The sequence below is a fragment of the Bombina bombina genome, chromosome 7 (assembly GCF_027579735.1).
Source record: "Bombina bombina isolate aBomBom1 chromosome 7, aBomBom1.pri, whole genome shotgun sequence".
Lineage (NCBI taxonomy): Eukaryota > Metazoa > Chordata > Amphibia > Anura > Bombinatoridae > Bombina > Bombina bombina.
The window spans coordinates 374,640,311-374,665,360 of NC_069505.1; the positions used below are offsets into that span (position 1 = coordinate 374,640,311).

At 38.1% G+C, this 25,050-nt stretch overlaps 1 protein-coding gene across 1 annotated transcript in view; it reads left to right on the plus strand.

Annotated features, from left to right (window-relative positions):
* LOC128666472 (WAP four-disulfide core domain protein 2) overlaps positions 1-21,498 on the plus strand; it is a 186,236-nt gene extending 164,738 nt beyond the window's left edge. The window contains exon 4 of the mRNA XM_053721090.1: positions 21,123-21,498. Coding sequence (XP_053577065.1) covers positions 21,123-21,148 — 26 coding nt within the window. The 3' untranslated portion in view covers positions 21,149-21,498. The remainder of the gene's footprint in view (positions 1-21,122) is intronic.
* Positions 21,499-25,050: the final 3,552 nt, after the last annotated feature.

The window sequence follows — 25,050 nt, forward strand, 5'->3', positions numbered from 1 at the left end:
GGGGTGTCATTTGCATCAATCTTTGTTGGGACTAACTCTGGACAAGTTGGACCTATTTGGCTGGTTTAATATTTGCAGGTTACAAGATTGTCGCAAGTATTCAAATGTGTTACTAAGTATTGTTGCAAATCGATATGGATCCATGAACTGTGACCCTGCATGATGCTTGTGTAGGTCACGTGCACGAAACTCCGCTAGGACTCTCAATCTGGGAACACCATACCTCTGGACGTGGTCGAGTCCGCTGAGAGTGACCACGGACAAGGGGCCTGGCTATATAGTAGAGTGACCATATTGCCGCTTTAAAAAGGGACACATATAAAAAATACATGTCAGGCTTCTTATACAAAAATTTTTTTAAACAGCCCTGAAAACAGCCTTGACATATGTATTTTTCATATGTGTCCCTTTTTAAAGCGGCAATATGGTCACCCTACTACAAAGTGATTCAGGAAAACGGAGGTCACAACACGGGATAAAGGTAAAAAGTCTGTACAAATACAAGCTTGATTTTTATTAACTGGTAAATACCTGAAAGTGCCATGGACAGACATGATCCACTTGATTCACCTTTGCACTAAGGAGGATTATTTAGTACAAATAAACAGTTTTTTCACCAAGTATCTGGTACCATTTTGATATTTAGAACTAGTGACTTTATCTGGATATTAGTTGTTCCTTTTCAAGACCACTATGTCTTTGCAAGAAAACTATTTTAGAGCGCTTGGTTTTAGCTGTTTTTTTGTATTTGTTTTTAAGGAAGACGACCCTGTGGATCTATTTGGTTTGATTGGAGTATGAATGTTTGATGTGATTAACTTTTATTTATTTATTTGTATTAAAGACAGATTATTTTCTCAAAATGAGTTTTAGTATTTGTGGAATTTGTTTATTCAGATATATCCATGCTTTAATAGCGCTGTCTCATATTGTTTTTGTATTTCATTGCTTGTTTGTTCTGGAGGGGATAGAAAGAGAAGCAGCAGGCTATTTAGTAGCCTAGGCGCACTTACCTTTCTGTTTATATATGCTCAATCTGGAGTCATCCCATCCTTCAAAGAAGTTGGGTACACGTTTTGTAGGTCTCATTAATCCTGTAGCAGCACAGATGGATCTTCATGAAAGTTATAAGATTTATCCAGTTATCTTCAATGTCATCCTCCTACTAACATATCCGTGGCCAGCTCTAAAGTATATGAGGTTGAGAGGATTTTTGATTCTGGTATCCATCGAAAGCAGGTACAGTATTTAATTAAATGGAAGAGCTATGTTATGGAAGAATGTTCTTGGGAGACAGAGACTAACATGTTATACTCCTTGTCTATTCTGACTATTCCACCACAAACATCCTTCTTAGCCTGGCTCTGGTCATGCCCTGATTTTGCATTTAAAGAGGGGGCTATGACAAGCACTAAGAAGCTTACATGAGTATGATAGGGGCTGAGCTATGTTCAGTGCATCCAGGGGCATACTAAAAAGGTTGTAAGTGCAGCCAGTGTCCAGAGCTGCACTTAAGAGCTGAGTTTAAGAGCTGTGTCCATCCCTATGCCGGTGGAATCTGCAGACTTCTAATAATGCTGTGAACTTTGTCACCTGTACCAAGGATATCACTATTTTTTATCTCTGCATCGGAAGGGACCCTGAGGCTCATAGGAGAGGTGTTAAAAGGGTCCTGCTAACCTGTTCCTGACAATTGACTGCAACACATCTCCTGCCCAACTGGTTCCAGTTTATAATCAAAGTAAATCCCTTTTTACCTTAAATTTAGTAAATTTCCTTCCACGTGATCCCCACTGGTAAACCTCCACCAAAAACACACCATCCTAAATATCCATTAGTAACCAAAAAAAAATCACCATCTGTAACTGCCCCAATAAATGATCAGCCATTATATATTATGGTTAGAACCATTTGAGAAGACTTCCTTATACAGTTTAGTCAAATAGTTACTTAATTCTTGGTTCTTTATTTCATCATATAAAGATATTGATAACGTTTTGAAATGAGAATATCTCCCTTAAAGGTAACAAAATGGGAACAGGGGTCTGAAAATAATTGTTTTTAGCAAGTCAACCAGTTAACTGTTGATTTATCCACATTAAGAAATTGTGGGGAAACCAGTTTTGGAAGCTCACTAAAAAGTTGTCTGTGCAATTTAGAATTATTAACTGAGGCCAATTTATTGGGTGTGCAGTAATTCACCACCTTGGTAAGTGTCATACCATTTAGATGTTTAATTCAGGAAAAGCTAACGAGAAGAAAAATGACATTTATTCATAACACTGATTAAAGGGACATATTAAAAATATCTGTCACGCATATGAAAAACATCAAATAATATATAGAAACATATATATGTACATTTTTTTTGTTTTGCCAGAAAAAAAAGTTAGGTAACTGCTGTTTAATTGAAATGAATACTGCAGTATCAGTCGTGTGCTTCATACTAATAATCCCCACTGATTTATAAGGGCAACTGCCTCTGTTTTACTGGTGAAGGATTAGTCTCTGAAAATATGACAAAAACATTTTTTTTATAATCAGGACAGAAATAAGGGTTTTTTAATAAATCGAAAATACGTTTTTATTTTACATATGCCGTCTTAAAAGAAACACAGAAACAAGTTGATCACAATATCCTTTAAAGGTTTTCCTTTTATATTTTTAATTGAATCCCGAATTATTCAGAAATCCACACTTTTTTCCATTAATATTTTTCTAAAAAATTAAAAGTTACCATTTTACCCATCCAGGAAGTCACAATCTTCTCTGCCTGAGTCTTTCTTTCTGTGTTATAACATGCAAATGACAGTCTGTATTTATTTAAAATAACAACTATTATCTTTCTTTTTTTTTGGAATATTCTTTTTTATTGGTTTTACATAAAACAGAACAAATAAATAATATTAGAAAAAATAAACGATTCCAGAACAATACATCCAGAGATTCATATACTGGCCGGGTAGTCATTACAAATAAATAGTACATAGCATAATATGAAAAACATGTTATAATTGACTATCAAAATATTCTATCAATATAAACCAGATATCCATATATGGAATAAACCTCATTCTAATTGTTTCATATAAATTATCCATATAGAATACAATTCTATTGATCATTTTTTAAAACAATAACCATCAAGTAAATTCATGTATACATAAACAAAAGAGAAAAAGAAGAAAAAAACAAATCCTCTCTCAGTATTGCATCAGAAACAAACAGTATATTTCAAGAGGTATGCAGAGTATGAGTTTATTAAATTTCCCAATTTTAAAAAACAAACAAACATCATATCTTTTTCATACCTCCCAACATTTATGGCTGAGAATAAGGGACACAGGAGGTTGAATGGAGCCGTGTTGGTAGGAGGTGGGGGGGGGGTCATGGGTTGTTAGTGGGTGGTGTTTTTGGGTGGTCTGTGGGTGTGTCAGGGCAGTTTGTGGGTGTTCTGTGTGGGGGGCTAAGGGAAATTCTGTAAAGAGGGACGTTTGGCTGCCTCAGAGGGACAGAGTTCAGATTTAGGGACTGTCCCTCTCAAATAGGGACAGTTGAGAAGTCTGCTTTTTTATTATCAATTTCTACAGCACAGTGTTCCAAAATCAGATAATTATATATTCTCTTAACAAATTCAGCTATTTTAGGGATTTCTTTAGAGATCCATTTTTTAAGAATCATATTTCTTCCCACTAAAATAAAAAAAATACCTTTTCCATTTACAATTTATAATCTTCATGTGTAATTTCTGAGATCCAGAAATGTATCTTATTTCAAATTGCTTGATAAGGGGACATGACCACAAAAGGTCTGCCGATGAACTTGAAAAATTATACATTTATCAATATGTTTTTTATTCCATCTACATAGGAGTGAGGGAGTGAACAACTATTACCTTTCTGATCTCAGTATGGTACTTTATTTTGTGATGATAATACAAGTGTACCTAATATTATTGCGCTTTGTAGATATTGTTCTTTTTACAAATTGAAAGTTTGTGGCAACACTGTGTTGAGAAAGTCTATCAGAGCCATGTTTCCAACATATATAAACACATATCAACATACATATAAACACACATATATACACATGAATGCACATATAAACACATAAATACACATGAATACACATATAAACACATACATACACATGAATACACATATATACACACCCATATATATATATACACACCACCAGCAAAAGGATTATGACTTGCTGAAGGCTCAGATGATAGCAATTTTTAGCAATAAAATATTTTTTAATTAAAGGACCAGTAAACACAGTAGATTTGCATAATCAACAAATGCAAGATAACAAGACAATACAAAAGCATTTACTCTGAATATCAAATGAGTAGAAGATTTTTTTTCTAACAAATTTCAAAGTTATATATATTTCCACTCCCCCTGTACCATGTGATAGCAATCAGCCAATCACAAATGCATATATACGTATAGTCGGTGAATTCTTGCACATGCTCAGTAGGAGCTGATGACTCAAAAAGTGTAAATATAAAAGACTGTGCACATTTTTTTTAATGGAAGTAAATTGGAAAGTTGTATAAAAATTACATGCTGTATCTGAATACTGAAAATTTTAATTTGACCTGAGTGTCCCTTTAAAGAGACATGATCCCCAAATTTTTCTTTAATGACTTAGGTAGAACATACAAATTTAAACAACTCTCTAATTTATTTCCACTATCTAATTTGTTTAATTCTCTTGGTATAATTTGTTGAAGGAGCAGCAATGCACTGCTGGTTTCTAACTGAACACATGGGTGAGCCAATGACAATCGGTATATATATATGCAGCCACCAATCAGCAGCTGGAACCTAGGTTCCTTGCTACTCATGAGCTCACCTAGATAAACCTTTCAGCAAAGGATAGCAACAGAAGGAAGCAAATTAAATAATATAAGTAAATTGGAATGTTGTTAAAAATCACATGCTCTTTCTGAATCATGAAAGAAAAAAATGGTGTTTAATGTCCCTTTATGGTGTGTATATTATTTTCTCCAACATAGGTGTGTCCGGTCCACGGCGTCATCCTTACTTGTGGGATATTCTCTTCCCCAACAGGAAATGGCAAAGAGCCCAGCAAAGCTGGTCACATGATCCCTCCTAGGCTCCGCCTACCCCAGTCATTCTCTTTGCCGTTGTACAGGCAACATCTCCACGGAGATGGCTTAGAGTTTTTTAGTGTTTAACTGTAGTTTTTATTATTCAATCAAGAGTTTGTTATTTTAAAATAGTGCTGGTATGTACTATTTACTCAGAAACAGAAAAGAGATGAAGATTTCTGTTTGTATGAGGAAAATGATTTTAGCAACCGTTACTAAAATCCATGGCTGTTCCACACAGGACTGTTGAGAGCAATTAACTTCAGTTGGGGGAACAGTGAGCAGTCTCTTGCTGCTTGAGGTATGACACATTCTAACAAGACGATGTAATGCTGGAAGCTGTCATTTTCCCTATGGGATCCGGTAAGCCATGTTTATTAAGATAGTAAATAAGGGCTTCACAAGGGCTTATTAAGACTGTAGACTTTTTCTGGGCTAAATCGATTCATTATTAACACATATTTAGCCTTGAGGAATCATTTAATCTGGGTATCTTGATAAGATTATATCGGCAGGCACTGTTTTAGACACCTTATTCTTTGGGGGCTTTCCCAAATCATAGGCAGAGCCTCATTTTCGCGCCGGTGTTGCGCACTTGTTTTTGAGAGGCATGACATGCAGTCGCATGTGTGAGGAGCTCTGATACTTAGAAAAGACTTTCTGAAGGCGTCATTTGGTATCGTATTCCCCTTTGGGCTTGGTTGGGTCTCAGCAAAGCAGATACCAGGGACTGTAAAGGGGTTAAAGTTAAAAACGGCTCCGGTTCCGTTATTTTAAGGGTTAAAGCTTCCAAATTTGGTGTGCAATACTTTTAAGGCTTTAAGACACTGTGGTGAAATTTTGGTGAATTTTGAACAATTCCTTCATATTTTTTCGCAATTGCAGTAATAAAGTGTGTTCAGTTTAAAATTTAAAGTGACAGTAACGGTTTTATTTTAAAACGTTTTTTGTACTTTGTTATCAAGTTTATGCCTGTTTAACATGTCTGAACTACCAGATAGACTGTGTTCTGAATGTGGGGAAGCCAGAATTCCTTCTCATCTAAATAAATGTGATTTATGTGACAATGACAATGATGCCCAAGATGATTCCTCAAGTGAGGGGAGTAAGCATGGTACTGCATCATTCCCTCCTTCGTCTACACAAGTCTTGCCCACTCAGGAGGCCCCTAGTACATCTAGCGCGCCAATACTCCTTACTATGCAACAATTAACCGCTGTAATGGATAATTCTGTCAAAAACATTTTAGCCAAAATGAACACTTATCAGCGTAAGCGCGACTGCTCTGTTTTAGATACTGAAGAGCATGACGACGCTGATAATAATGGTTCTGAAGGGCCCCTAAACCAGTCTGATGGGGCCAGGGAGGTTTTGTCTGAGGGAGAAATTACTGATTCAGGGAACATTTCTCAACAAGCTGAACCTGATGTGATTACGTTTAAATTTAAGTTGGAACATCTCCGCATTCTGCTTAAGGAGGTATTATCCACTCTGGATGATTGTGACAAGTTGGTCATCCCAGAGAAACTATGTAAAATGGACAAGTTCCTAGAGGTCCCGGGGCTCCCAGAAGCTTTTCCTATACCCAAGCGGGTGGCGGACATTGTAAATAAAGAATGGGAAAGGCCCGGTATTCCTTTCGTCCCTCCCCCCATATTTAAAAAATTGTTTCCTATGGTCGACCCCAGAAAGGACTTATGGCAGACAGTCCCCAAGGTCGAGGGAGCGGTTTCCACCTTAAACAAACGCACCACTATACCCATAGAAGATAGTTGTGTTTTCAAAGATCCTATGGATAAAAAATTAGAAGGTTTACTTAAAAAGATGTTTGTTCAGCAGGGTTACCTTCTACAACCAATTTCATGCATTGTCCCTGTCGCTACAGCCGCGTGTTTCTGGTTCGATGAGCTGGTAAAGGCGGTCGATAGTGATTCTCCTCCTTATGAGGAGATTATGGACAGAATCAATGCTCTCAAATTGGCTAATTCTTTCACCTTAGACGCCACTTTGCAATTGGCTAGGTTAGCGGCTAAGAACTCTGGGTTTGCTATTGTGGCGCGCAGAGCGCTTTGGTTGAAATCTTGGTCAGCTGATGCGTCTTCCAAGAACAAGCTACTTAACATTCCTTTCAAGGGGAAAACGCTGTTTGGCCCTGACTTGAAAGATATTATCTCTGATATCACTGGGGGTAAGGGCCACGCCCTTCCTCAGGATCGGCCTTTCAAGGCAAAAAATAAACCTAATTTTCGTCCCTTTCGTAGAAACGGACCAGCCCAAAGTGCTACGTCCTCTAAGCAAGAGGGTAATTCTTCTCAAGCCAAGCCAGCTTGGAGACCAATGCAAGGCTGGAACAAGGGAAAGCAGGCCAAGAAACCTGCCACTGCTACCAAGACAGCATGAAATGTTGGCCCCCGATCCGGGACCGGATCTGGTGGGGGGCAGACTCTCTCTCTTCGCTCAGGCTTGGGCAAGAGATGTTCTGGATCCTTGGGCGCTAGAAATAGTCTCCCAAGGTTATTTTCTGGAGTTCAAGGGGCTTCCCCCAAGGGGGAGGTTCCACAGGTCTCAGTTGTCTTCAGACCACATAAAAAGACAGGCATTCTTACATTGTGTAGAAGACCTGTTAAAAATGGGAGTGATTCATCCTGTTCCATTAGGAGAACAAGGGATGGGGTTCTACTCCAATCTGTTCATAGTTCCCAAAAAAGAGGGAACGTTCAGACCAATCTTAGATCTCAAGATCTTAAACAAGTTTCTCAAGGTTCCATCGTTCAAGATGGAAACCATTCGAACAATTCTTCCTTCCATCCAGGAAGGTCAATTCATGACCACGGTGGATTTAAAGGATGCGTATCTACATATTCCTATCCACAAGGAACATCATCGGTTCCTAAGGTTCGCATTCCTGGACAAGCATTACCAGTTCGTGGCGCTTCCTTTCGGATTAGCCACTGCTCCAAGGATTTTCACAAAGGTACTAGGGTCCCTTCTAGCTGTGCTAAGACCAAGGGGCATTGCCGTAGTACCTTACTTGGACGACATTCTGATTCAAGCGTCGTCCCTTCCTCAAGCAAAGGCTCACACGGACATTGTCCTGGCCTTTCTCAGATCTCACGGATGGAAAGTGAACGTGGAAAAGAGTTCTCTATCTCCGTCAACAAGGGTTCCCTTCTTGGGTACAATAATAGACTCCTTAGAAATGAGGATTTTTCTGACAGAAGCCAGAAAAACAAAGCTTCTAGACTCTTGTCGGATACTTCATTCCGTTCCTCTTCCTTCCATAGCGCAGTGCATGGAAGTGATAGGTTTGATGGTAGCGGCAATGGACATAGTTCCTTTTGCGCGCATTCATCTAAGACCATTACAACTGTGCATGCTCAGTCAGTGGAATGGGGACTATACAGACTTGTCTCCGAAGATACAAGTAAATCAGAGGACCAGAGACTCACTCCGTTGGTGGCTGTCCCTGGACAACCTGTCACAAGGGATGACCTTCCGCAGACCAGAGTGGGTCATTGTCACGACCGACGCCAGTCTGATGGGCTGGGGCGCGGTCTGGGGATCCCTGAAAGCTCAGGGTCTTTGGTCTCGGGAAGAATCTCTTCTACCGATAAATATTCTGGAACTGAGAGCGATATTCAATGCTCTCAAAGCTTGGCCTCAGCTAGCGAGGGCCAAGTTCATACGGTTTCAATCAGACAACATGACAACTGTTGCGTACATCAACCATCAGGGGGGAACAAGGAGTTCCCTAGCGATGGAAGAAGTGACCAAAATCATTCTATGGGCGGAGTCTCACTCCTGCCACCTGTCTGCTATCCACATCCCAGGAGTGGAAAATTGGGAAGCGGATTTTCTGAGTCGTCAGACATTGCATCCGGGGGAGTGGGAACTCCATCCGGAAATCTTTGCCCAAGTCACTCAACTGTGGGGCATTCCAGACATGGATCTGATGGCCTCTCGTCAGAACTTCAAAGTTCCTTGCTACGGGTCCAGATCCAGGGATCCCAAGGCGGCTCTAGGGGATGCACTAGTAGCACCTTGGACCTTCAAACTAGCTTATGTGTTCCCGCCGTTTCCTCTCATCCCCAGGCTGGTAGCCAGGATCAATCAGGAGAGGGCGTCGGTGATCTTGATAGCTCCTGCGTGGCCACGCAGGACTTGGTATGCAGATCTGGTGAATATGTCATCGGCTCCACCATGGAAGCTACCTTTGAGACGAGACCTTCTTGTTCAGGGTCCGTTCGAACATCCGAATCTGGTCTCACTCCAGCTGACTGCTTGGAGATTGAACGCTTGATCTTATCGAAGCGAGGGTTCTCAGATTCTGTTATCGATACTCTTGTTCAGGCCAGAAAGCCTGTAACTAGAAAGATTTACCACAAAATTTGGAAAAAATATATCTGTTGGTGTGAATCTAAAGGATTCCCTTGGGACAAGGTTAAAATTCCTAAGATTCTATCCTTCCTTCAAGAAGGATTGGAAAAAGGATTATCTGCAAGTTCCCTGAAGGGACAGATTTCTGCCTTGTCTGTGTTACTTCACAAAAAGCTGGCAGCTGTGCCAGATGTTCAAGCCTTTGTTCAGGCTCTGGTCAGAATCAAGCCTGTTTACAAACCTTTGACTCCTCCTTGGAGTCTCAACTTAGTTCTTTCAGTTCTTCAGGGGGTTCCGTTTGAACCCTTACATTCCGTTGATATTAAGTTATTATCTTGGAAAGTTTTGTTTTTGGTTGCAATTTCTTCTGCTCGAAGAGTTTCAGAATTATCTGCTCTGCAGTGTTCTCCTCCTTATCTGGTGTTCCATGCAGATAAGGTGGTTTTACGTACTAAACCTGGTTTTCTTCCAAAAGTTGTTTCTAACAAAAACATTAACCAGGAGATTATCGTACCTTCTCTGTGTCCGAAACCAGTTTCGAAGAAGGAACGTTTGTTGCACAATTTGGATGTTGTTCGCGCTCTAAAATTCTATTTAGATGCTACAAAGGATTTTAGACAAACATCTTCCTTGTTTGTTGTTTATTCCGGTAAAAGGAGAGGTCAAAAAGCAACTTCTACCTCTCTCTCTTTTTGGATTAAAAGCATCATCAGATTGGCTTACGAGACTGCCGGACGGCAGCCTCCCGAAAGAATCACAGCTCATTCCACTAGGGCTGTGGCTTCCACATGGGCCTTCAAGAACGAGGCTTCTGTTGATCAGATATGTAGGGCAGCGACTTGGTCTTCACTGCACACTTTTACCAAATTTTACAAGTTTGATACTTTTGCTTCTTCTGAGGCTATTTTTGGGAGAAAGGTTTTGCAAGCCGTGGTGCCTTCCATTTAGGTGACCTGATTTGCTCCCTCCCTTCATCCGTGTCCTAAAGCTTTGGTATTGGTTCCCACAAGTAAGGATGACGCCGTGGACCGGACACACCTATGTTGGAGAAAACAGAATTTATGTTTACCTGATAAATTACTTTCTCCAACGGTGTGTCCGGTCCACGGCCCGCCCTGGTTTTTTAATCAGGTCTGATATTTTATTTTCTTTAACTACAGTCACCACGGTATCATATGGTTTCTCCTATGCAAATATTCCTCCTTAACGTCGGTCGAATGACTGGGGTAGGCGGAGCCTAGGAGGGATCATGTGACCAGCTTTGCTGGGCTCTTTGCCATTTCCTGTTGGGGAAGAGAATATCCCACAAGTAAGGATGACGCCGTGGACCGGACACACCGTTGGAGAAAGTAATTTATCAGGTAAACATAAATTCTGTTTTTTTAGACATGATGCTATTGCATACTTAATATACTACAGTAAAGTGTAAATATAACTTTTATATGCACTGGGAAACAAAAAAAAATAGTGTGACTCACTTTATTGCTATATACCTTGTATTGCGGCGGTCTGGAACCAAACTGCAATATCTCAGAGGTACGTCTGTATGTATACAAAAAAATAATAAACATGATATAAAACTGCTTTTAGGTTGGATTTATAAGCTGACATGTAGGACATGTAGATTTTGCCTAAATGACATAATATATTACTGTTTATACTTGGTTCCAGCCAAACTCCAAACTGCCCCATTTACAGAGGCAAATATTCAAATATTGTAAAGTCCAAATTATTCCAAAATCTAAACCATTTCTGGTCCCAAGCAGTTTGGATAAATGCTTTTCTACCTGTAATAAGGAAATATATCAAATATCTTCATTCTGTTGCATTTCCTGTTTACCTACATACCTACAGATTTAGTTTACCATATTTACACCCTCTTGTGTGTGCATTCTTCAAAAGTGCATTTGCATAGCTGATGACACATTGTTAATCACTTCCCTTCCAGGTAGAAATGTTATTTTGGTTCTGGATCTTTCTAATTCTATTTAACAGCTATACAGAGCTGAGTGATTTAAACACTTTTGTAAAAATCCAAGAGAAATACAAGATCTCAATATCTAATACATAAAATGGTTCTCAAACAGTAGTCATGTTATATATGTGAAATCTGTCAAACTCAGGTTTCCTTCATTATTTAGCTACACATTCATTATTTTCAGTCCCCCTGTGATAGTTGAACAAATTGACATGCTCTACTTTATTAAAAGGATATTAAACAGAATGGTATTGTAATAGGAAATTAAACAATTTAAGATGGTAATATAAAATGATAAATCGTATATATATATATATATATATATATATATATAAAGTCTGCAATATATTTTCATTGTTTATTTTGTCCCCTTTTCCTGTTATTTCATTCTGAAATTGTGAGCTTTTCAGTTCCTGTTAGAAATGGAAGTCAATGGCTGCACACTCTAGTGACCTATTTATAACTGTCCCTAATTGGCGATAGTAGAGAAGGTAACTTAAGTTACAACATGGCAGCTCCCATTGTTTTATAGACACTAAAACTTTGCACTTATTTTGTCACTATTTAAACAGCTAATAAAACTTTAAAAAATGCATCTACATGTTATTCTCAGACTAATCTTTTCTTTGAATGAATAATTCTATCTAGCATTTATTTATTGCTTAATGTCCCTTTAATTGTGTGTAGTTAAAAAAACATAATTTATGTAAGAACTTACCTGATAAATTCATTTCTTTCATATTAACAAGAGTCCATGAGCTAGTGACGTATGGGATATACATTCCTACCAGGAGGGGCAAAGTTTCCCAAACCTTAAAATGCCTATAAATACACCCCTCACCACACCCACAAATCAGTTTAACGAATAGCCAAGAAGTGGGGTAATAAGAAAAAAAGTGCGAAGCATATAAAATAAGGAATTGGAATAATTGTGCTTTATACAAAAAAATCATAACCACCACAAAAAAGGGTGGGCCTCATGGACTCTTGTTAATATGAAAGAAATGAATTTATCAGGTAAGTTCTTACATAAATTATGTTTTCTTTCATGTAATTAACAAGAGTCCATGAGCTAGTGACGTATGGGATAATGACTACCCAAGATGTGGATCTTTCCACGCAAGAGTCACTAGAGAGGGAGGGATAAAATAAAGACAGCCAATTCCTGCTGAAAATAATCCACACCCAAAATAAAGTTTAACAAAAAAAAACATAAGCAGAAGATTCAAACTGAAACCGCTGCCTGAAGAACTTTTCTACCAAAAACTGCTTCAGAAGAAGAAAATACATCAAAATGGTAGAATTTAGTAAAAGTATGCAAAGAGGACCAAGTTGCTGCTTTGCAGATCTGGTCAACCGAAGCTTCATTCCTAAACGCCCAGGAAGTAGATACTGACCTAGTAGAATGAGCTGTAATTCTCTGAGGCGGAATTTTACCCGACTCAACATAGGCAAGATGAATTAAAGATTTCAACCAAGATGCCAAAGAAATGGCAGAAGCTTTCTGGCCTTTCTTAGAACCGGAAAAGATAACAAATAGACTAGAAGTCTTACAGAAAGATTTCGTAGCTTCAACATAATATTTCAAAGCTCTAACAACATCCAAAGAATGCAACGATTTCTCCTTAGAATTCTTAGGATTAGGACATAATGAAGGAACCACAATTTCTCTACTAATGTTGTTGGAATTCACAACTTTAGGTAAAAATTCAAAAGAAGTTCGCAACACCGCCTTATCCTGATGAAGAATCAGAAAAGGAGACTCACAAGAAAGAGCAGATAATTCAGAAACTCTTCTGGCAGAAGAGATGGCCAAAAGGAACAAAACTTTCCAAGAAAGTAATTTAATATCCAATGAATGCATAGGTTCAAATGGAGGAGCTTGAAGAGCCCCCAGAACCAAATTCAAACTCCAAGGAGGAGAAATTGACTTAATGACAGGCTTTATACGAACCAAAGCTTGTACAAAACAATGAATATCAGGAAGAATAGCAATCTTTCTGTGAAAAAGAACAGAAAGAGCAGAGATTTGACCTTTCAAGGAACTTGCGGACAAACCCTTATCTAAACCATCCTGAAGAAATTGTAATATTCTCGGTATTCTAAAAGAATGCCAAGAAAAAATGATGAGAAAGACACCAAGAAATATAAGTCTTCCAGACTCTATAATATATCTCTCTGGATACAGATTTACGAGCCTGTAACATAGTATTAATCACAGAGTTAGAGAAACCTCTTTGACCAAGAATCAAGCGTTCAATCTCCATACCTTTAAATTTAAGGATTTCAGATCCTGAAGGAAAAAAGGACCTTGAGACAAAAGGTCTGGTCTTAACGGAAGAGTCCACGGTTGGCAAGAGGCCATCCGGACAAGATCCGCATACCAAAACCTGTGAGGCCATGCCGGAGCTACCAGCAGAACAAACGAGCATTCCTTCAGAATCTTGGAGATTACTCTTGGAAGAAGAACTAGAGGCGGAAAGATATAGGCAGGATGATACTTCCAAGGAAGTGAAAATGCATCCACTGCCTCCGCCTGAGGATCCCGGGATCTGGACAGATACCTGGGAAGTTTCTTGTTTAGATGAGAAGCCATCAGATCTATTTCTGGAAGTTCCCACATTTGAACAATCTGAAGAAATACCTCTGGGTGAAGAGACCATTCGCCCGGATGCAACGTTTGGCGACTGAGATAATCCGCTTTCCAATTGTCCATACCTGGGATATAAACCGCAGAGATTAGACAGGAGCTGGATTCCGCCCAAACCAAAAATTTGAGATACTTCTTTCATAGCCAGAGGACTGTGAGTCCCTCCTTGATGATTGATGTATGCCACAGTTGTGACATTGTCTTATCTGAAAACAATGAACAACTCTCTCCTCAGAAGAGGCCAAGACTGAAGAGCTCTGAAAATTGCACGGAGTTCCAAAATATTGATCGGAAATCTCACCTCCTGAGATTCCCAAACCCCTTGTGCCGTCAGATACCCCCACACAGCTCCCCAACCTGTAAGACTTGTATCTGTTGAGATTATAGTCCAGGTCGGAAGAACAAAGAAGCCCCCTGAACTAAACGATGGTGATCTGTCCACCATGTCAGAGAGTGTCGTAAAATCGGTTTAAAGATAATAATTGAGATATCTTTGAGTAATCCCTGCACCATTGGTTCAGCATACAGAGCTGAAGAGGTTGCATGTGAAAACGAGCAAAGGAGATCGCATCTGATGCGGCAGTCCTAAGACCCAACATTTCCATGCATAAGGCTACCAAAGGGAATGATTGTGACTGAAGGTTTTGACAAGCTGATATCAATGTTAAACTTCTCTTGTCTGACAAGGACAGAGTCATAGACACTGAATTTATCTAGAAACCTAAAAAGGTTACCCTTGTCTGAGGAATCAATGAACTGAATGGTAAATTGATCCTCCAACCATGAACTTGAAGAAACAACACAAGTCGATTCGTATGAGATTCTTCGAAAATGAGAAGACTGAGCAAGTACCAAGATATCGTCCAAATAAGGAAATACCAAAACCCTATTCTCTGATTACAGAAAGAAGGGCACCGAGAACCTTTGAAAAAAAAAAATTCTTGGAACTGAGGCTAGGCCAAACAGTAGAGCCACAAAACTGGTAATGCTTGTCTAAAAAGAGAATCTCAGACACTAAAAGTGATCTTGATGAATCGGAATATGCAGATACTCATCCTGTAAATCTATTGTAGACATATAATGCCCTTGCTAAACAAATGGCAGGATAGTCCTACAGTAACCATCTTGAATGTTGGTATCCTAACATAACGATTCAATAATGATAGATCCAGAACTGGTCTGAAGGAATTGACCTTCTTTGGTACAATGAAGAGATAAAATAAAACCCCAGCCCCTGTTCCAGAACTGGAACTGGCATAAATACTCCAGCCAACTCTATATCTGAAACACATTTCAGAAATGCTGAGCCTTGCTGTGTCAACTGGGACACGGGAAAGAAAAGAATCTCTTAGCAGGAGGCCTTAACTTGAAGCCAATTCTGTACCTTTCTGAAACAATGTTTCTGAAACCAGAGATTAAGAACGGAATTGATCCAAATTTCTTTGAAGAAAACGTAATCTGCCCCATACCAGCTGAACTGGAATAAGGGCCGCACCTTCATAGGTACTTAGGAGCTGGCTATAGGTTTCTATAAGGCTTGGATATATTCCAAACTGGAAATAGTTTCCAAACTGATACCGCTCCTGAGGATGAAGGATCAGGCTTTTGTTCCTTGTTGTGAGGAAAGGAACGAAATGATTATTTACCCTGGAAAGAAAGGGAAAGCAAAGTTGACTTAGAAGACATGTCAGTATTCCAAGTTTAATCCATAAAGCTTTTCTAGCTAAAATAGCTAGAGACATATACCTGACATCAACTCTAATGATATCAAAAGATGGTATCACCAATAAAATTATTAGCATGTTATAGAATAATAATAATGCTATAAAATTATGATCTGTTACTTGTTGCGCTAAAGCTTCTAACCAAAAAGTTGAAGCTGCAGCAACATCCGCTAAAAATATAGCAGGTCTAAGAAGATTACCTGAACATAAGTAAGCTTTTCTTAGAAAAGATTCAATTTTCCTATCTAAAGGATCCTTAAATGAAGTACTATCTGCCATAGGAATAGTAGTACATTAGCAGGAGTAGAGACAGCCCCATAACCTTAGGGATTTTTGTCCCAAAAAACTCTAATCTGTCAGATGGCACAGGATATAATTTGCTTAAACGTCTAGAAGGAGTAAATAAATTACCCAAATTATTCCATTCCCTGGAAATTACTTCAGAAATAGCATCAGGGAGATAAAACACTTCTGGAATAACTACAGGAGATTTAAAAACCTTATTGAAACGTTTACATTTAGTATCAAGAGGACCAGAATCCTCTATTTCTAATGCAAATAACACTTCTTTAAGTAAAGAACGAATAAATTCCATCTTGAACAAATACAAAGATTTATCAGCATCAACCTCTGAGACAGAAACCTCTGAACCAGAAGAACCATTATCAGTATCAGAATGATGATGTTCATTTAAAAATTCATCTGAAAAAAAGAGAAGTTTTAAAAGACTTTTATGTATACTAGAAGGAGAAATAACAGACATGGCCTTCTTAATGGATTTAAAAAATAAAATCTCTTATGTTATCAGGAACACTCTGAAAATTAGATGTTGACGGACAGCAACAGGTAATGTAACAGTACTAAAGGAAATTTTATCTGCATTAATAAGTTTGACATGACATGCAATACAAATAACAGCTGGAGAAAACAGATACCAAAAGTTTATAGCAGACTTAGCTTGGTAGCTCCAGCACTGTGCAGTGATTTTCCTGTAGTATCTTCTGACTCAGTTGCAACGTGGAACATCTTGCAATATGTAAAAGAAAAAAACAACATATAAAGCAAAATTGATCAAATTCCTTAAATGACAGTTTCAGGAATGGGAAAAAAATGCCAGTGAACAAGCTTCTAGCAACCAGAAGCAATAAATAATGAGACTTAAATAATGTGGAGACAAAAATGACGCCCATATTTTTTAGCGCCAAAAAAGACGCCCACATTATTTGGCGCCTAAATGCTTTTGGCGCCAAAAATGACGCCACATCCGGAACGCCGACATCTTTGACGCAAAATAACGTCAAAAAAAAATGACGCAACTTCCGGCGACACGTATGACGCCGGAAACGGAAAAGAATTTTTGCGCCAAAAAAGTCCGCGCCAAGAATGACCCAATAAAATGAAGCATTTTCAGCCCCCGCGAGCCTAACAGCCCACAGGGAAAAAAGTCAAATTTTTGAGGTAAGAAAAAATATGATAATTCAATGCATAATCCCAAATATGAAACTGACTGTCTGGAAATAAGGAAAGTTGAACATTCTGAGTCAAGGCAAATAAATGTTTGAATACATATATTTAGAACTTTATAAATAAAGTGCCCAACCATAGCTTAGAGTGTCACAGAAAATAAGACTTACTTACCCCAGGACACTCATCTACATGTTTGTAGAAAGCCAAACCAGTACTGAAACGAGAATCAGTAGAGGAAATGGTAAATATAAGAGTATATCGTCGATCTGAAAAGGGAGGTAAGAGATGAATCTCTACGACCGATAACAGAGAACCTTATGAAATAGACCCCGTAGAAGGAGATCACTGCATTCAATAGGCAATACTCTCTTCACATCCCTCTGACATTCACTGCACGCTGAGAGGAAAACCGGGCTCCAACTTGCTGCGGAGCGCATATCAACGTAGAATCTAGCACAAACTTACTTCACCACCTCCCTTGGAGGCAAAGTTTGTAAAACTGATTTGTGGGTGTGGTGAGGGGTGTATTTATAGGCATTTTAAGGTTTGGGAAACTTTGCCCCTCCTGGTAGGAATGTATATCCCATACGTCACTAGCTCATGGACTCTTGTTAATTACATGAAAGAAATAAACCTTTGCAATATACTTTCATTATTTATTTTTGTCCCCTTTTTCTGTAATTTTAAAACTCTGAAAATAGTTTTTTACACTGAGTTTCTGTAAAGCAATGGACGTTAAAGGGACAGTCTAGTCAAAATTAAACTTTTATGATTCAGATAGGGCATGCAATTTTAAACAACTTTCCAATTTACTTCTATTATCTAATTTGCTCAATTCTTTAGATATCCTTTGTTGAAGAAATAGCAATGCACATGTGTGAGCCAATCACACAAGGCCTCTAGGTGCAGCAACCAATCAGCAGCTACTGAGCATATCTAGATATGCTTTTCAGCAAGTGATATCAAGAGAATGAAGCAAATTAGATAATAGAAGTAAATTAGAAAGTTGTTTAAAATGACATGCTCTTTCTAAATCACGAAAGAAAAAAAATTGGCTTTCATGTCCCTTTAATCTCATCTCACTGTCCTGCTGCACTGCAAACAATTAGAGACAGATATATCACTATAAATATATATATATATATATATATATATATATATATACAGTATATATATATAAAATAAAATATACTATACAAACAATGTTGTGTGGATTTACAAACAGCCTTGTTTATACAAACACTACTGCCAGGTTTATATATCGTTCCCTAATTGTTCTTAACAGAAGATAAATAGAAAACAAGTTCAAACATGTAAGTGCCCATTACTTTATAGAATCTTGAGTACTTTATAGAAACTAAACCTTTACACTTATAAACAACTAATATTATGGTAAAAGAAAAACATTAACATATTACTCTAAGGCTAATCTTTGATTTGAATAGTACAATACATCATCATGTCTAGGATGCATTTACTGTTTGATACCCCTTTAAGACTAGCAACACTGCACCTCTGCAGGGGTTAATCACATAGTAGAGATACCACTTGGGACCCGCAGAGCACTGCTGGTCCAGAGTGGAAACTGCAGCTGACTAAACCACCAGCACTAATTGCACGACTGAATGAATTAGAACATGTCACTTTTCTACTGTAATAGCCGTTTAAACAGTAGTGAAATGACACGCTCTAAGTCATAAGCAATTTTATCACTAGTGACCTTGCAGATCTATGTGGTTAAAGGGTCAGTATATTCACAGTATCTAAAATCTTCGGCAATGTTCCTCTTTATCATTACATTTTAACCGCATTACTTATTTTCATGAAATATTCTTATTCAGCTTTTTTATTTAATCTTACTTTTTGCAGTTTAACCATTGATGGCCGTTCGTTCTCCAACCCCTCAATGGCATCTCTTATATGGGCGGTATAGACCAAATCTTTTCTTCCCACATGCTAATTATGTAACGCCCAGATTTCCTCCCACTGAAGCTCGCTCACGCTTATGTCTCTACAGAGCGGCTTTGTATGAATTTACTATAGCGCATGCATCAGTGTTGTAGCTCTATTATATCTGAGCTTCTAAGCATCGATCACTTCACGTGAATGTCGGATGTTGCACATGTGCATACCTGTGTAAATAAGAAACCAGGAGTTAATGATGTAACATAGTAACATAGTAACATAGTAGATAAGGTTGAAAAAAGACTGAAGTCCATCGAGTTCAACCTATACAAATCTAAAATACTTACAAAAAGCTCCAGTTAAGCTTAAATAACCCCATTAAAATGTGACCCATTTAATACTAGCAATCATATCCATGAATTTTGTTTGTATACAGAAACTTATCCAGACTATTTTTAAATGTATCTATGGTATTGGCATTCACTACCTCCTTTGGTAATGAGTTCCACAATTTTATTGCTCTCACAGTGAAAAAACGTTTCCGTTGCAGGAGATTAAATCTCCTTTCCTCCAACCTTAAATTATGACCTCTTGTCAGAAACAATTTTCTTGGAATAAACAGAGCTTCTGCCATCTCTGTATATGGGCCTTGAATATATTTCACTAATCTTCTACATAGCGTGACAGATATTATTACTATAGGTGGATGGCAAATTCTTAAAAATCTTTAAAAAAATGCAACGGATCGGTAGGCGGACAGTGACCATACAAGGGGGCTAAGTTTTGAGATCAAATAAATAGTTTTAAAAAAAAGTTATTGAAAAAGTGAAACTTAGGTTGAATACATCATGCAATTGTAAATTTGAAGTTTAAATTTCAGAATATACTGTCCCTTTAAAGTTTCCCTGCAAAGAGGGTAAACGCATTGCTAAAGTGCCAGAGTAGAAGCTAAGGGTGACACAATTCGCAGCTGTAATCGCCCAACCCGGCGATACTACTGCTGCCACTGATTTCTCATGTACTTTTTCAGCTATAATAGCTAATTAACTAAACTAATTTCTTTAATAACTCTTCATTATGAAGCTTTTTATTTAGGGATATATAGTGTTTTACTTGTTTTCAGAAATGTTCTTCCTAATAATTTATCTTATAAATTGCTAAGATATTAAATTTCCATGCATATTACAAACCATCTACTCAAATTTTGTTAATTGCCTTCAACTACTGTGAAAAACAGTCAAAATTCACTGAGATAAGAGGCGGTCTTCTACTACTTAGATATCCGTTTGAACCTACCTAGGTTTAGCTTTCATCAAAGTATACCAAGAGAACAAACCAAATATGTGATGCTAAAAGTAAATTGGAAAGTTGTTTAAAATTGCGTGCCCTATTTGAATCATGAAAGTTAAATTCTGACTAGACTGTCCCTTTTAAAAGCCAAAAAACAAGATAACCTACACAAGTAAGAAATAATCATAATAGAGTCAACATATTCCACGACCTAGCAAAGAACTTCCAAAGTAAAGGTTGTCAACTTTTCAAATGAAATGTCCCCTTTCAATTGCAGAAAACTTATTTTCAGTAGTGTCTTTAACGTGGTCAAGGGCTAAAGATATGCCCTTTATTTCCTCTAACTTTAATTCAGTATTTCATTGACGAACTTTGTAGATATTTATTGACTCAATGTACAGTGTAAAAAATGGATGAATCTTACTTCATCAGAAATCTAGAATTATGCTGAAATGATATATTATATTTAAACAGTTTAATTGCAACTTTAAGGCTAGAACTATGCGTAATGTATTTATTTTTATGGATAACAACTGTGACAATATGTGTGTTCAGTATGAGTCATATCTGCAATTAATACCACTCATATTTGTTTGGTGACTTTTACAGAGACTAAAGTAACAGCCAGTCCCTGAAAGGATATACCATGGACCCTGAAGAATTGATGTTCACCTGAATCCTGAAGAATTCTAAGTCCACCTCTGAGTTTCCTATACCCTGATGAACCCTCCCCAAAACTATAACCTTTTATATAATAATCAAAGACACAATAAACAAATAATAAACAAACAATATGTTTGTAGCCATCTGTCTTTAGGAGTAGATACAGGATCAGAGGAACAGCTCTGATTCTGTCCTTTGTGAAGGGGTCAATTTGTTTCTTCTGCTCAACTGAACAAATCAATTTATTTCTCATTAAAAGTACAGTATTGTATGAATTAAAATTGTGCATAAGATTAAATTACAATATTTCTGATTATACAAATTATTGTTTGGTTTTGCCAAAATATGTCTAAACGTATTGTTTATATGTCATTCATTAGTCAAGGTGTAGATTGCTACACATCAGTGGAGTGTAATTTAGGGAGAACAGAGAACAATTCTGTTCATGAACGAGACATATATTAAATATAATTTAACTTCATCTCAGTAGATTTGCTGGTGTCAAATAATTACAGCTTCCTAAAACAGTATATAAAAGGGACTAAGAGGTAGCCAGTATTCTTAAAATCAATATCGTTTGGGAGCGTTGCCATGACAACACCTACTCAGCAATTAGAAAATACTAAGACCATTTAAAAAAATAAAAAATAATAGAAAGTTAACTGCAAATGAAATATCTGATTTTTTATTTTTTTTTTAATTTTATTTATAACCAACAAATGGTACAGTGGTAAGATACAAATCAATGACACACCACGCAGGGTGCGGTAGAGCAATATAAAATTGATAAGGCAGTATGATATAATAACGTACTACAACGCAATTTTGTCAGAAATAGTAGCATACAGTGCTCATAGTTGTATTGAGGTCTGCAAAAGACTTATATGGATTAGAGAGTGTTCTAGCATAAGTATTCACTGGTACCATAATGTTGGGGTTTTATTCTTAATTTAAACTAACACAACCAACCTAAACCTAATTTAACATAAAATACAGACATGCAACCTAAACATGTAAACAAATCCAATCACACAAACAAGAAAATATCTACCTTTGATTAAGGCAATAGAATTCTCAGCCATGTGTACACTCTACGAACTTTCAGAGATGTCATTAGGCGATATTAGGCGTAATAAGGAATAGGCTGCTCCAATTTTAAGATATATATAGTTGTGGTGTGCACTAAGAGGTATTATCAGGCAATGATAATTAAAAAGTAATTCAATGTTGTTAGCATTTTACAAGGATTATTATGATAGTTTACCTAGTAGCATACATATTTAAAATTAACAGTTTTCTTGGTCAACATGAAAGGAACAGTGGGACTCAAATTGACATTCAATTTTCAGTTTCCTAGAGCAGGGATTTTTACGAGTTGATAGATATACTTAAAGAGCTGTGAGAACATAAATACCCATCATACAGCCACTCAATAGTGAGAAGCTGCTCCAGCTTTAAAGTACTGATATTCGTGGTGTTCTCTAAGAGGTGTTTGCGGGCTGGATAGTGCGTTTATATAGTTAAGAAAACAGCTTATGCTACGGGCTTCAACAATTTAGCCCGCCCAGAATACCCTTCAAATGGGTTTAAAGTGTGATATGTCAGGTTAAAGATCTTTCGCTACTTTACTCTCAGCATCCCCTAGGAGGTTAAAATAAAACTAAGTATGAGTAGGTATGTTCCCTGTTGTGGGGTCACCAGTGACACCCAGACTGAACATTGGAGATGTGACCTTGCCTACCTGGATATCTCAGTAATCAATAAACCGCTACCATGGAGATGTTTACTTTATACATTAACAAGGTAATCTGATATGAACTTAAGACAAAAATGAGTCATTGCGATGTTCTATTGTCCATAAGTATACACCACAAGATAAATGCATCCCTCGTTTCAAAGTCCACAGCGTTACTGAGGGAACATATACAAACAAAAGTATATATAAACACACAGAGATATGACAGTTGTTAGGTTGTGCAGCCATCAGGGCAGAAGGATTTAATTATCATTATGCAACCCAAATTAGGATAGAGAGTCACCAAGTCTCTTAGCAGATATATATCGTATTGCTGGTGAGCTCTTTAACCTTACAGAGCAGAAAAGAAAGTGGTATTTAATAAACAGGAAAAGCCAACAGGGCTAAAACTAACAGTGAACAGTCTCCCTCATCTCACCACTATTCAGAATAATGTTCCTGAAGTACACCTCACTGGCAATAGATAGATTACCCTACCCCGGCACGAGCCGGAGTCTTATGTCCATGTTTCGAGAGAGCGCAGATTATCTGTAAAGGACGGCAACTGTAGGAGCTTCCCCCAACCGCCTCATAGTGCTTTCCATTAGCGTGTGTCTTTTTCCTGCTAGAAAGCCCGTCTCTATCGGACTGGTGGGTATCACGCACAGACCTGTGTTGTATTCTGGGTGCATAGTGGCCCTGTTGTTCCACCCGTTCACTGACCGGCAACCGCTCCACTTCAGACGAGTCCCACTCATCCAGCACGTAGCCGTCTGAGCTGTATATGGTTTCCACTTTGCGGCTCAGTCCACCATCCAGGTCCGGAGCTGTGACAGGTATCGGATGCACCCACCACAAGATTGGTGAGCTCTCCTCTGGTGCTATAGTCGGCTCCTTAGAGTTCAGTATATTGGAGTTGAAGTTACCTTCCCCCGTCACCACCACTACTGATTTTTCTCCCTTCTGTGGAGGTTCCGGGGCCAAGAGTTTGTCATCTGATCATGTATGCAAAGTGAGGCTGGTCACCACACTCGATGAAGCAAGCCCAGAAGCAATTTTCTTTTGTTGATAGTGTTGATCCTTTACTTTTAGTATGGCGTATAAGTCATAGCAGGAATGCAATAGTCAATCCAACTTAGGCAGGAACGTAGCTGTTAGATCCGCTAGGATATCGGAATCAATGTAGGGGTCTTTGATGATAGGTGACTCCATTCTGTTAGATCAGGGATGGGTGCAAGCATGCACTAGGTTGCAACAGAAGTATTTACAACGTGGCGGCAGTTCTCCCGCCACAGTGCCAAAATGGCTTATTTTTGCTTCTCGGTGGCCAAGGGGTAGTGTGCCTTGATCCCAAAGAGTTCCCGGGCACAGTTATTGCCAAGGGAGAAGAGGATGGCGAGATATACAGGGAGTGCAGAATTATTAGGCAAGTTGTATTTTTGAGGATTAATTTTATTATTGAACAACAACCATGTTCTCAATGAACCCAAAAAAACTCATTAATATCAAAGCTGAATAGTTTTGGAAGTAGTTTTTAGTTTGTTTTTAGTTATAGCTATTTTAGGGGGATATCTGGGTGTGCAGGTGACTATTACTGTGCATAATTATTAGGCAACTTAACAAAAAACAAATATATACCCATTTCAATTATTTATTTTTACCAGTGAAACCAATATAACATCTCAACATTCACAAATATACATTTCTGACATTCAAAAACAAAACAAAAACAAATCAGTGACCAATATAGCCACCTTTCTTTGCAAGGACACTCAAAAGCCTGCCATCCATGGATTCTGTCAGTGTTTTGATCTGTTCACCATCAACATTGAGTGTAGCAGCAACCACAGCCTCCCAGACACTGTTCAGAGAGGTGTACTGTTTTCCCTCCTTGTAAATCTTACATTTGATGATGGACCACAGGTTCTCAATGGGGTTCAGATCAGGTAAACAAGGAGGCCATGTCATTAGATTTTCTTCTTTTATACCCTTTCTTGCCAGCCACGCTGTGGAGTACTTGGACGCGTGTGATGGAGCATTGTCCTGCATGAAAATCATGTTTTTCTTGAAGGATGCAGACTTCTTCCTGTACCACTGATTGAAGAAGGTGTCTTCCAGAAACTGGCAGTAGGACTGGGA